Source organism: Alosa sapidissima, chromosome 1 (assembly GCF_018492685.1).
Source record: "Alosa sapidissima isolate fAloSap1 chromosome 1, fAloSap1.pri, whole genome shotgun sequence".
Lineage (NCBI taxonomy): Eukaryota > Metazoa > Chordata > Actinopteri > Clupeiformes > Clupeidae > Alosa > Alosa sapidissima.
Genome location: NC_055957.1, coordinates 20,281,340 through 20,294,650, shown reverse-complemented (window position 1 = coordinate 20,294,650; position 13,311 = coordinate 20,281,340). Strand labels below are relative to the sequence as shown.

The window sequence follows — 13,311 nt, the reverse complement described above, 5'->3', positions numbered from 1 at the left end:
ATAAGATAAAGCAAAACTGAATTAGCTGGGAGCTACTAGCACTGATTAATTTGCTCTGTTCAAATAATTGTTTAGCTGCAGAGCACAAGGGTGAACAGACTGTATAGCCCAGTTTGGAGTCTTAACGTGAACTTTGATACTCGCATGTCTCGCTTTGTCAATCGCATTGAGAACACAGTGATGTGTTCTTCCACTCGATTAAAATGTGCTGTTGTGTAACAATTGCACAAAGACAGAGCAGACTGAAGTCTACATTGAAGACATCCACAAGACGTCCTCTCTGGTTGGTCGAGCATGATGAAATATGGTACTACATGTCTGTGATGTCATTGCACTAACTACGAGTGTGATTACCGACAAATAAGCCAGTGTATTTACACTGCCCCTGAGCAGCAGTGCTGTACAACTGTGGTTAGTGATTGGCAGTTCCCTTGTTCCCCTACAACAACTAGAAGTCCAATTGTGATTGGTTGATCTGTCTCACACCCCCATACGTCATATCAATGAAACCATTTTCAGGTATCTAAGTGTGTGTGTTGCACATATGTGGGTGTGTAATGCCAAGAGAGGCACAGATTTGGTCAGTGGGTGGGGAAGATGTGGCAAAGGCTATATGACTGTCATGTACTATTTGTGGAAGGGGGCTGGAAGAGACTGCTTCCCTCACTCTTGCGACAACCACGCTCCCTAGAAATGCGTACATAATGAACATAAGCTGTGTCATTGGGACATGACAGACCTGAGGGGTATACTTACTATGAAACAAGATAAGTGGTCTGTTGAGCCTAAAGCTTGAGGCCAATTTCAATTTGACAGGCAGAAGCAAACATTTGTGGCTATTGCCTTGTTGGTGAGCAATTGCCAATTTTTACACTAAAAGCCAGGAATGTGCGCCTGTCAAATTTCAAATTTGAAAAAGCCTGTCAATTCAGACTTTATGCTCCACATACCAGTAAACACGCTTCATAGTTTACCCTAGGATATCATAGTACTGCTTTTAGCGCTTCTAGACCGGCTATTAAGTACCTGTTAAAGTTGTATTAACACAAACAATAGCACAGTTGCTACTGATAATAGGTATACTAGCATTCTAACTGTCTACCATAAATTCCTGCCTATTATTGAAGTTTATACATTAATTTGGCTAAATTTCTTCAGCTACATGAGGTTAATACATACAGTAGGGTTGAGCAATACATGGGAATGTTTTCATTATACTTCTTTGTGATCAAAGCACGATCTGATTCTGATTCATCCTTGGGTTACTTGGCACTGCGGTTAATACATGGGTGCAGTCAATACATAGTTTTGTCTTCTTTAATTTGCATAAAACAGTCATGTGGTTGTCGATTTTTTTTGTTGACTTTTTTTGTGGGTTGGTCAGACCCAAACCACAGAACTGGACGATGCCAACATGCTTCAAAAACTGTTGCATACTGTCTCTGATTTTTTTAATCGTTACTTTATGATATACACTATTTATATTATATTACTCAACCAGGTAATAAAAATCTTAAATCCACCAAATAGGTTACAAACAATCTATCACACTCCTTCATTCAGATTGCTGTTATATGTGAGCATTTTGTTTATTGATAAAAGGAATTGAGAATTTTTGATGGTATCTTTAGAATTTTTGTTTTTAAAGGCTGCTGCCATCTTGTGGTCACCCCTCACATATACCTCAACCAGACTTCCATCAGTCAAATCATCAATTCCTTCTTTCCTTCATTCATTCTAATATTAGCCACCCATGTCCATACTGCCCATTGCAGCATACTAATGGCTACACAAAAAATGAGCCCATACAGTGTATGTAACATAATTCACTCTAGAATTTAATTAGTTCGGAGTGGTAAAACAATGGGACATTTAAAATCATTCACAGTTATAATCAAATAAAAACAGCAGCATAAAACAGCATAAAAACAGTAAAACAATGATGTTTTATATATAAAAAAAAAGACCAGCTTGAGACAATGAATAAAACATGCAATGTTCCCGTAAGGGTTGAAACAATGTAAAATTAAATTAAAATGTCAATATGTAAACCTTTTCTAATCCAAACCCTTCTGAGTATGTTGTATAAAGCATCAGATTAGACAGACCATATCTTATGCTGACCATGAATAGGAGCTTGCTCTCAGGGTTTAACCAACATCCTCTTAAAAACCAAACAGATTTCAAACGGTACTCTCAGCCTACTCTCAGTACAGCCTTGATGTTGTGTACATATAAACATCAGCATGACAAAGACGGCAAAGAAGTGTTGTCTAGAGACATCATTATTCTCAATAGCAAGTTATACCCATTGATTGGCGTGTGCTTACTAGATGGAGGACCTCTATACAGGAGTGTTTGTTTATATGGGACTTCAGAACAGAAAGTGCAGGTGCTTCGAGAGAGAGAGAGAGAGAATAAGACTAGGAGGACAAATGTGGTTATGCTGTGTGTGAGTATGAGGGTGAGTGAGGAAGAGAAGTATAAGAATAGGAGGACATGAGTGTGTAAGAATAAGTGAAGGACAGAGAGAAAGAGAGAGAGAGAGAGACAGAGAGAAAGAAAGAGAGAGAGAGAGAAAGAGGGAGAGAGAGAGAAAGAAAGAAAGAGAAAGACAGAGAGAGAGCCAGGGGAGTGTGTAAGAAGCCGACAGACGTTGTGAACTGGCTGGGTCACGAAGCTACTGTGCCACGTGATACCTGTACAAAGTGAACTCTCAGAAGCACATTGTGTGACATACAGCAGCTGGCCACCTTTTCACATCTAGGATTGAAATTCCCAAAAGAAGTGCCAGTGTGTCCATCTTAGGCAACTCACTGCAGGCAAGATCCTATACGTTTCAGCTTTCACCATATTACATATTGCTTTAGCCACTAAAGCAAATGTTTCCTTTGGGTTTCTGACTGGTTCTCTTAAGGGGCCTCGGAGGCTCAGCGCATAGTTCATAGCTCAGTCCTTTTCTGAGGCAGGGCTTCTTCTGACTGTAACAATATCCCAGTTCATATAAAGTATATCCAGCACCATAGTCCAGTTGCTTTAAGAACCATAGGTCCTTCTGGAGTCCTTCTAAAATCATTTTTCAGTGTGCAACAAAGAATCAAAGTGATACACAATTGCAACAATGTCAAGATAAAATACACAGACAAATGAAGTGTCTTCCATTTCCAATAGCATCTTTACACAGATGTATAGTACACGTGGATAATAATGGGCCTACCCATTACAGTGGAAATGTGGATGATAATGGGCCTACCCATTACAGTGGAAATGCTATATGTTATATTTAAAGACAGATGAAGTGAGTTTATGAGTGTTATTGTCCTTCCGTTTCTCTCATTTAGTCAGGCTTACAGGCAAGATGGAGGGGAGCCTCAAGATAGCGTCTCTATCCTGAGAGCGAGATCTCATAATCGCTAATGGACGACTGTGTGCTGCCGACCTTGCGAATATTCTTGGCGTTGGTGATGCGCGCCATGATGTCCACAGGCTTCTCGAAGTAGAGCACCAGCGCCTGCTCGGTCAGCACGGAGGCCAAGAACTGCTCGAAGGTGATGGCCCAGTCCTTGTCGATGCTGGCACTGTGGGGCAGGCTACCTCCGCCGTGGGGCCCACCTGGAACGCGGGAGCCAGTTCCGGCATGAGACCTTGTGCTGCCGTTAGGCCCAGCTCCGCCATCGAGCCCGTTGCTGCGCACCAGGACCGCGTCGTCGGCGATGTCCTCGCAGTGGAGCTTCTCATCCAGCTCATGCGAGCCGGCGCTCAGCACCGAGTAGGAGGACATGGACGTGTCGTCTTTGGTCTCGTCGTCGGAGATGAGCATGGCCGAGGATGCGCCCGTCTCCTTGGGAGATGCGTCGTCCAGCTTGATGTCCTCCATGGGCGTGGCACAGGGCAGCAGTGGCTGTGGCTCTACTCCTCCGTTGGGCTTGGGCTGGCTCTCTTCCGTGCTGGAATTCAGAGAGTCGCCCTGGCCCCGCCGCTGCAGACGACGACGACTAGTCAGCTTGGTCCGGTGGGCCCCGCCGTCCCCGCTGGACTTGCCTCGCGCCTCCTCCTCTTCCTCATCTTCGTCATAGTCTTCGTCGTCCTCGTCCTCGTCTTTGCTGGAGGGGCTGCAGAAGAGCTTGCCCACCTCGCCCATCTCCAGCAGCAGGCTGGTGACGGTGGCTGTGGCGTGGTACAGCTCCTGCTCGTTGGGGTCCTCGCTGAACAGGTTGTACAAGGTCTTACACAGCTCAATGAACTGGCTCTGAGAGAGGGAGATGGAGGAAGAGTCAGCATGTGGCAGCAAGGGACACTGAGACAACCATAAACACCACATATTTTCCCTTTGGAAACGTGCATTAGAAGTTAGCATGACATCCTAACAAGATAATTTCTCATTTTTGTCACATTGTTCAAATCATGTAATAGTTACACTCGTCTGCCTCCACACTGGCCTTGCAGTGGAAGTGCAGCAGCTTGTGAGTTGTCATTATTGGACATTATTTGTGTGTGAAGGTGTGGATAACAGGCATGCTGCCGACATCCAGGGAGGGAGGCTTTTTAATCTCAGCATGCTTGAGATCACCATTTGTGTTGACATGCAGGCGCTTGATTTTCAGCTTAAATAAGCTTAAGCTTTTTGGCTATACATTTATTTATTGAAAAAAAAAATTGTCTTTATGTCAAATGTCTTGGATCGTTAGTCAGGGTCTGCAGGGTTGCATGAGCCTAGTGTGACGGGACTGCAGTGGTACCTGGTTCAGTTTGGGCAGGTCCTTCATGTTTTCTAGCTTCGTCTTGGCCTCCTGGTTCCACAGGCGCAGGTAGTTTCTGTAGTCTGGAGTGTGCATTTTCTTCACTGCAGCACAGAGACAAAGAGAGAAATAGACTATTTATTTGTAAACTTAAACAAAGTCCTTTTAGGCAAGTCCCTCCACTCGGCGGCCATTTGACAACGCTTTTTGGGCATTCGTCGGGCATCCATTTCGGCAGAAATGCGCGTGCGCAAGGCTTCACGACACCAATCTTGCTCCAGCGGCGAGATCACAACACATGATTGGCACGATGTCTTCACAACACACCATATGATTGGCTCAATGTATTCACAAAACACCACATGATTGGCTCAATGTATTCACATGTCGACGTTTTGCAGAGGAAGGGGTGGGATATGTGTAGACAATAGCCATATTGGCGTGACAAACTAGGCCCATGCATTTCTATGGAGTATTTTTGAGTGCTGTGTCTCCACATTAGAAAGTCTCTGACTTAAATGAAAACAATCTTTTGCAGTAGAAAATCAGTTTGACAATAACATGGTTGAAAGTTCCTTAATGTCTCCCCAAATAAAGCCAAATGATCTGGTTCATGATCAAGGCAACCATGCCAACACCATCTCTTCCTGATGTATTTTTATGGGGCTTTGGAACAGCGATTTGGAGAGACTGACGAGCAGAGAAGGGTAGAACAGGAAAAAATGATGGAGCAAGTAAAAAAATAGAGAAATATTTTACTCAGTACAGCCCTGAGGCAACTAAACAACTCTCCCGCCAAGTAGAGTACCACCAAATTGCACCTGCCTCAGGGCAACTAAAACTCTGACTAGAGAGTCTGCCAATCAGCCACTTATACCTCACTGTGAGGCTGGTGTTCCCAGACTGCCCAACATGCTCCAACATCCCAAACAATATTCATGGGCAGATAGTTGGTGTATTGTTCCTCATTTAGAAGAGCTTGTTACAGTTCAGGTGGACACACTTTATTTGCCCTAGATGGCCAATGAAGAATGGGAAGTACAAGCCAAAGACTAATTCAATTACTGTTGCTTTCCAATGCAGGCCTCAGTGCTTGTAATGCTGACCCATGATGTTTATTCAGCTAGTACACTCAGTTCAGTTCCTTCCTACTTTAAATCTGTGATGTCCTGTAATGTCCTGTCCTCATCTACCAATACCATCCACCACGGATTTTCACATGAACAAACAAACATGTCATTCTGCAGTCATTCTAATGAACGCTTTGTTTTCCTTATTTGGTCAACTGAAAAAGAGTAGTTCCGAACCGGGCCAAACATCAGAATCTCATTGAGAGGAATTGCCCGCTTAGTTGACTCTGAGCCCTGAGGGGCCCAGAGCAGTAGCGTCTCCATTCACTCTGCTTACCCTGCCTGCCTGAGAACGTCAGCTGAGCCAATGTTCTATTTAACAGTCCCGCAAAATATATGCATAAAGCGAATATGAAAACATATCACTTGTTTAGAAAAAAAAATTGCTTTACCAAGAGAGTTCATTCAAAATAAATTATTGTCAACATGTTTGAGAGATGAAGTGATCTCTTTTTAGTGCCTTTGTAGCACAAGTTGAAAGAGAAAATTGATTTCATCTTTAATAAAGTTTACATTTTGGATGGCAAAAATTCCCTTATGCCCTGGTGCAGTTCTGAAAAACTCTAGGCCTCTTTATTGGTGCCTTTAAAGTTTATATTCATTCTTAATTCACTTTTCATGTAGTGGTGCCAGGCACCTTTGGGGAACATTCAGTGCAGTCAATACAGTTCTCACCGGCCCATCAATTAGACAAGCAGAGAGGTAAGCATCCCCTGCACATGAAATATTTAACCATGATCAGGATGGTACATTTGTTCTTGATCACTGCATATGTGGGATATGGTGAGTGAAAGACCATGCACTGTTTGGAGGGATTGTGCTTACCCACAAACACATTTTGCTACATTTGCCCTCTCAACATACTGTAGTGAGGATTTGATGTGGTTCCAGGTATACTGTGATTTCTACCTTTGTGTGTGTGTGCAGTTGTGCCTACCTTTCTCAGTTTTGAAAGTCACACTCACAAATCCGTCATCCTTATCACTCTTGCATTTGGAGTCCAGGCCTAAAGTGAAAGGGCAAAGGGCAAGGGTCACACTGCAGAAAGTGTTGTGTGTCTGGGACGCATGTACTGTTCTTGAGACGACAGCATGTCAGCCCAGACGGCCTGGAGCTTAGAGTAGACTAGAGAGGAGCCGCAGCGTGCTGACGTCTGCCGCTAAACAAACACTCCAACCCTCCGCCCCGGCCCATCCATCCCTCTGTTGCTATGGCAACTCACCATGTGATGTCTCTGGGGTGATGTCCTCGAAGAAGTACTGTGTGGCTTCAAACGCTGAATCAGGCTCTTCCTGCTCATGTGTCAACACAATCTCTGAGGATATATATAGAGAAGAACAGGAGAGAAAGAGAGAAAGAACAGAGAGAGAAAGAGAGAAAAAAAAAAAAAGAGAGAGAGAGAGAGAGAGAGAGAGAGAGAGAGAGAGAGAGAGAGAGAGAGAGAGAGAGAGAGAGAGAGAGAGAGAGAGAGAGAGATACGTTTCCAGTCTGAATAACTTTACACACACACACACCATAACATAAAAAAGTGTGTCAGTCTAAATTATAAATATTCCATTTATTGGCACAAAAAAGATTAACCAAAATGACATGATAATACCATTAATATTCCAAATGTCAGCAAAATACACCATATAGGCTCAGAAGTGTTTATGTAACCACCATCACTTCACCCGACATTTGCACTTCCAATTCCCATTAAAAGAAAAGGCTCCTTGGTCTTTCCCAGTGATGTATTTTACTAAGAGAGTAAACAGCCATACACATTCAAAAGCAGGAATATTATTATTCAGGGCACAATTATGCATATTAACTTGTCAAAATGGCTATGACATGTAGAACAGATCACAATGGAGATCAGATCATAATGCATCACCACTGAGGCAGATTGACTCAGCAACAGTTACTTCACCTGCTGGCCACATTTGTTGGGTGAATATTCCGCTTTCTTTAGCAGGATTGGACATTCCCAAACATCTACAGCATAAGGCTGACTTATAGTACTTACAATGACAAAGAGTTTTTAGCAAATCTACTCAAGTCAATATTATCATAAGGCCCATCTGTGATTCTTTCACTGCCCTAAGAGGACGCTCAAATCACATGCAACACGGTGAGATGCTAGTTGGTGTGCATGCTACATGCTAAATCCCCTGAAGGCCAAATGTAAGTGCATTAGGCCCGAATCTTGAGTGGGTCTGCGTGCATGTTTGACATCAGATACACTGATATTAGCATCATTTGCGCGTCTAAATGGACCATCTTCATTACCCTCCAGTGGCTTAAAGAAGTCAAAGGGGCAACGGACAAATGATGGGTGTAAATAAGTCCATGGAGACAGACAGACATGGAGGCATATGGAGAGAGAGAGAGAGAGAGAGAGAGAGAGAGAGAGAGGAGAGAGGGAGAGAGATACAGAGAGAGAGAGGGAGAGAGGGAGAGAGCAGTGCCAAAGTGTATCACTTGGGACAAAATGTTCTGAATGCCAGCCCTGTGTGTGGTGTGTAAAGAAGAGAGAGTGAAGCTGCTGACATGAGAGATCTGGAGAGGTAGTGGAGATGGGCGACTGCTCCACTTAACCATCCGAGCGGGAAAGACAGAGAGTGGAGCGCCTGCCTCTTCCCTTTCTCATTTCTGTTTGCTGTGTTTGGAGCACGCCAAATAAATAAATAAATAAATAAACAAACTAATCCATCCCTTGTTTCACTTCTCCACAACAAAGCGTGTGAAAGAAAAGCACAATCTCCTTGCACCTTGGCCTTTCTCAGCTTCTGATGCCAGAAATGCTTCAAGTTCAAATTCACATTACAAACCCACACACACACACACACACACACACACACACACACACTTACCAGGCAGGACGTGCATCTTGTAGAGCAGCTTGAGTTTGTCGGTGAGGTCTCCGTGGCAGAGCACACCTGCAAGCATAGCACTCATGTTAGTCTCAGGAGTCCACTCCGCTTTACAGCGCCGTAAAGCCCAGCATCAGTCAGGCGTCTTTACAGCAAGGTTGGCGCCATAAAGCGGACTCATATCCCACGCTGCACACAGTCTGCAGCGCCACTCAGTCACTGCTTTATGGCTCCCCTCCACACAGGCATACACACAGCGGCGGAGAGGCTCCATTAACCAGCGCAAGTAGAGGTGTGACAGTTAGTCATCTATCCTCACACTTCAGCTGTGACAAAGACACACTCATCATGGACCAATAAAACTAGCACAGAGAACACTTACAGTACTCACACAAATGCACACACACGTTTTTTTATCCAAAGCGACTTAAGAAATGAGGACCAACATTCAAGCTGCGTCACGGACGGAGACCCCACATGTGTGCATTGTGTGTGTGCGCGTGCGTGTGTGTGTGTGTGTGTGTGTCGGGTCAAGTGAGATGTACAGGAGCACTCACTCAGGCCGGAGATAAACTCGCGGAAGTTGATGAGCGCGTCGGCGTTCTGGTCCAGGAAGCGGAAGAAGCGCAGGGCCAGCGTGTCGGCGTGGGCAGCGCACGCCCAGGGGAAGAGCAGCGCGAACAGGCCCTTGAACTGCTCCAGGTCGATGCGGTACTGCTCCAGGTAGGGCAGGCTGGGGTCGTGGCGCGCCGTGGGGTTGCTGGTGCCGCCCCAGTAGCAGCTGGTCAGGTGCTCCGTCTGGGGGAGGAGAGGGGAGGGGGACGGTGATGGAGAGAGAGATTTGAGAGTGGGAGGAGATGACCACCTCATCTGGATCAGCACAGAGTCATGACGGCAGCCATTATTTCCCTGCCTGCCTGCCTGAGTGTGAAATCAGCCTGATGTGGGCCAGGGGAGGGACGCTACTCTCTGTATCTCACTTCATAGGCCGACCACGTGTGAGCTAATGGCCAATTATAACGCGGTTGCCTTGGAGATGGGATGGAGGGAAAGTTGTGGCCTGCAGGCTTTCGCTTGATGAAAGCTTAGTCTGTGTGCTTTGATATGCACACCACAACTGATCAGTAAAAGAGACTTCAACAAAAATGTCTGTTGCTAACTAGGGCAATACAGCTTTGCAATAGAAATACTGAGCAATGTTTATACAAAGACAAAGGATAAGAGAGAAACATTGTGTGAGTGTGTGTGTGTGTGTGTGTGTGTGTGTGTGTGTGAGTGAGTGAGAGAGACAGCACACATATTAAAGCCTGCATATTATATGCGCTTACATGGCGATGAGTGAATATGTACTGCAAATTGAGAAAGAAAGTGACCATGAGTTATAGTGGGTGAATTTCCCACGCACCTTGAAGAGCACGTAGAGCTCCTCTAGCTCATCAATGCTGAAGGCCGTCTCAGTCACAATGGTCCTCACCTGGGCGGGGGGGGGGAGGAGAAGTGCATAGACTGAGCATCTCTTCCAATCAAAGCTTAGAACAAGACAGAGTAAATAAACTGAAATTGAAAATCATCTATAATGGAGTGAAGTGCATGATGGGACTTTACCACGTTGCGTTTGGTTGTGTCCTCGATGGTCTGAATGACCCGTAACCTCTGTTTGAATCGCATCTGCTCAATGACGTCTGCTCGGATGGAGCCAAATTTCTGCAGAGGACCAAAGAAGCCATTTTACACAAAGTCAGTATGTGACACACACATACACACACACAGACACAGACACAGACACACACACTTACGTCATAGGAGCTGCGGACCAGTTTGAAGATGTCCACTTCTGGGTGTGGATCTCCATCATCTGTGAGCAGGGAGTGGAGGTGGGGAATGGGTGGCAAAGTGCTGTCCTTATTGGTCACACTGTCCAGATACCTGACACACACACACAAAGTATACATTAATATGGACACATCAGCATGCAACACTTACTTTATTGCATTACATTAATCTCGCTCTCATTCGAACATCATAAGTACCAAGCTCTTCTGCCCTAGCAGCTGTATGGAGTAGATCTGTGCCACATCACAGCAGGACCCATCCCACAATCCCCTGCTCTCCACAATGGCACACAAGCTCCTGTGCGGACCCTTCCCATGAGCCCTCACCTGCCCAGCACAGTCATGGCCTCCCCGTCGTCCTTGCAGCCCAGCAGCTTGTGGATGTTGGCGTCCAGCACGGAGAGAGCCAGCTGGAAGATGACCTTGATGCCCTCGTAGAAGAAGCAGTCCACCACGACCACAGCACTCTCGAATGGCATGACGCTAAGGAAGAGCGTGAGGAACCAGGAGAGCGAGATGGTGGAGATCACGCCCAGGTCCTGCATGCAGTCGTACAGCTGGGGCACGTACTCCCGGGCCAGCTCCTCAAACACACCCTGGTCCACCAGTGCACCTGGACACAGGGAGAAGGGAGGTCAGTCATGCATATATTCTCTCTCTCACACACACACACACACACACACACACTTCAACTCTTAAAACATATTGGATTACCAAAGCAGCTGGTATCAAGAAGAAGGAGAGGTAATCCAAGAGTGTTTTTGACAAATGAGAGAGGTATTAATACTTGAGCATGTGCACAAACACATGCACACACATCAAAATCTTCACAAAAGTAGTTTGAGTACTGGTGAAGAGAGACACAACACCAAAACTATACAACAGCTGCCCCTTTGTGTGTGAAATGAACACCACTCTTAGATCTCTAACATCTCTCTCTTACCCACTCTTACATCTCTAACATCTCTCTCTTACCCACTCTAACATTTCTCTTACCCACGACTCTGGTGTTGTAGTAGTCAGGCAACATCCTTTCACACAGAGCCACCAGCAGCCAGAAGGCCTCTTCCTCTTTAGCATAGAGCAGCAGCACCGACGTCACGATGTTCATGGCCTGAGAACACAGACACAGCACCGGAGATGACACTCCAGAGTGACTCAGTGAGTCTGTATATGGTGTTTGTATGTGTGTTTGTACAGGTAATGTCCCAAATGAGTCAATGAATTCTATGCATATGCAGCAGGTATCTGTGCACTGCCATATACCCATGGTCACACTCAGAACATTTCTGAGAAACAGCTGTGTGTAGCAGTTCTCAGATGACATGACTTAGCGGACAGCTTCCACTGCAGTGCTCACACAGCATGCTGAATCATTTCCCAGTGCCTCAGAGCTGTGAGCCTTTGTTTGTTTGTAGTGTATTTGAAGTATGCATCAGTTCAGTGTAAAACACACTAAAATGCACACATGCTATACATCTATAGTGTAGTCCTATATCTTTGTGTAGAAAAGGGTCAATCTGTGCAGGTGTTTGGGTATATGTGTGAGTATATGTAGTACAAATGTGTGTGTGTGTGTGTGTGTGTGTGTGTGTGTGTGTACCTGGCAGTAGCCAATGTTGGGGTTGCGGAAGGCGTACGCGGTGAGAACCCGACGCAGCGCGGCAATGCCCATCTCGTTCTGGAAGGCAGGATGCTCCGGCAGTGAGCGGTGCAGGTCCCTCTCGATCTCCTCCGTGGCCAGGTTGTACTTCCCCATGGACTTCTCCACCAGGTCCTCGTAGTAGCCCGGGTGGGTGGCCATCTCGTTGATGGCCCCTGGTCAGACACAGACGCAGCAGTTAGGACAGATTTGATTAGAAGAAGATTGAAGAACCCTCTTTCTCCTGCCAATGGCCCCTCCGGTGGGTCTCCAGTCAAATTATATGACAGAGCGTGTGATGGAGTCTGTACATGTCAAAAGGGCTTTTCTTTTCTTCCCTCCATTCACAATACATACAGAGAATAGCTGGAGAGGCCATTCTGTTTACTCTCCTGAGATGGGAGGCTACATTAGGCCAGACAGTAGGACTGGCGAATCTCTTGTTGTACTCAAGAATCAGTGGTCAGCCTTTTGGTTGGATGTAGACGTTTAAATGGGTTGAAACCTCCCTGTTCCTTTCAATCTGATCTATAGACCCTTTCAAGAGAGTTCCATTATCAGCATCATAGTTGGCCCCACAAGGCTTCCGTTTTAACATTCCATATGTTATCTTAATGCAGAGGAAGTAGATTGGGAACCAAATAGAATGTTCAAGCATTGTTTTTGTTTTTGTTTTTATTGTTGAAAGGGTCTATAGACCCTTTCAAGAGAGTTCCATTATCAGCATCATAGTTGGCCCCACAAGGCTTCCGTTTTAACATTCCATATGTTATCTTAATGCAGAGGAAGTAGATTGGGAACCAAATAGAACGTTCAAGCAATGTTTTTGTTTTTATTGTTGAAAGGGTCTATACGCACAGAACCACGCAGCTGGGTTAGTGTGATGACGCAACTGCCACATTGTATGACTCACTGCCACCCAGATCCAGAAATACATTCAGGCTTCACAGCACCCCACTGAGCCTCCACAGTTCTGCCCAAGACTAATGAGGAGACCTTTCCATGAGGCAGAATAGGAGGCTGATTGAGAAGAAAAAAAAAAAAAAAACCTTCAGGGCTGCAAAGGCTGAGTCCAAGAGAGTATTCAAGATGCATTACATTTTCTACTCCCTT

At 45.4% G+C, this 13,311-nt stretch overlaps 1 protein-coding gene across 1 annotated transcript in view; it reads right to left on the bottom strand.

The window, feature by feature from the left end:
• Positions 1-1,817: 1,817 nt before the first annotated feature.
• The window catches only part of tbc1d9 (TBC1 domain family, member 9 (with GRAM domain)), a 40,457-nt gene continuing 28,963 nt past the window's right edge, over positions 1,818-13,311 (bottom strand). The window contains exons 10-21 of the mRNA XM_042101743.1: positions 12,160-12,374; positions 11,553-11,670; positions 10,884-11,169; positions 10,521-10,650; positions 10,330-10,428; positions 10,130-10,198; positions 9,282-9,522; positions 8,725-8,790; positions 7,092-7,184; positions 6,807-6,875; positions 4,740-4,843; positions 1,818-4,249 (exon numbers count right to left, since the gene is read on the bottom strand). Coding sequence (XP_041957677.1) covers positions 3,386-4,249; positions 4,740-4,843; positions 6,807-6,875; positions 7,092-7,184; positions 8,725-8,790; positions 9,282-9,522; positions 10,130-10,198; positions 10,330-10,428; positions 10,521-10,650; positions 10,884-11,169; positions 11,553-11,670; positions 12,160-12,374 — 2,354 coding nt within the window. The 3' untranslated portion in view covers positions 1,818-3,385. The remainder of the gene's footprint in view (positions 4,250-4,739; positions 4,844-6,806; positions 6,876-7,091; positions 7,185-8,724; positions 8,791-9,281; positions 9,523-10,129; positions 10,199-10,329; positions 10,429-10,520; positions 10,651-10,883; positions 11,170-11,552; positions 11,671-12,159; positions 12,375-13,311) is intronic.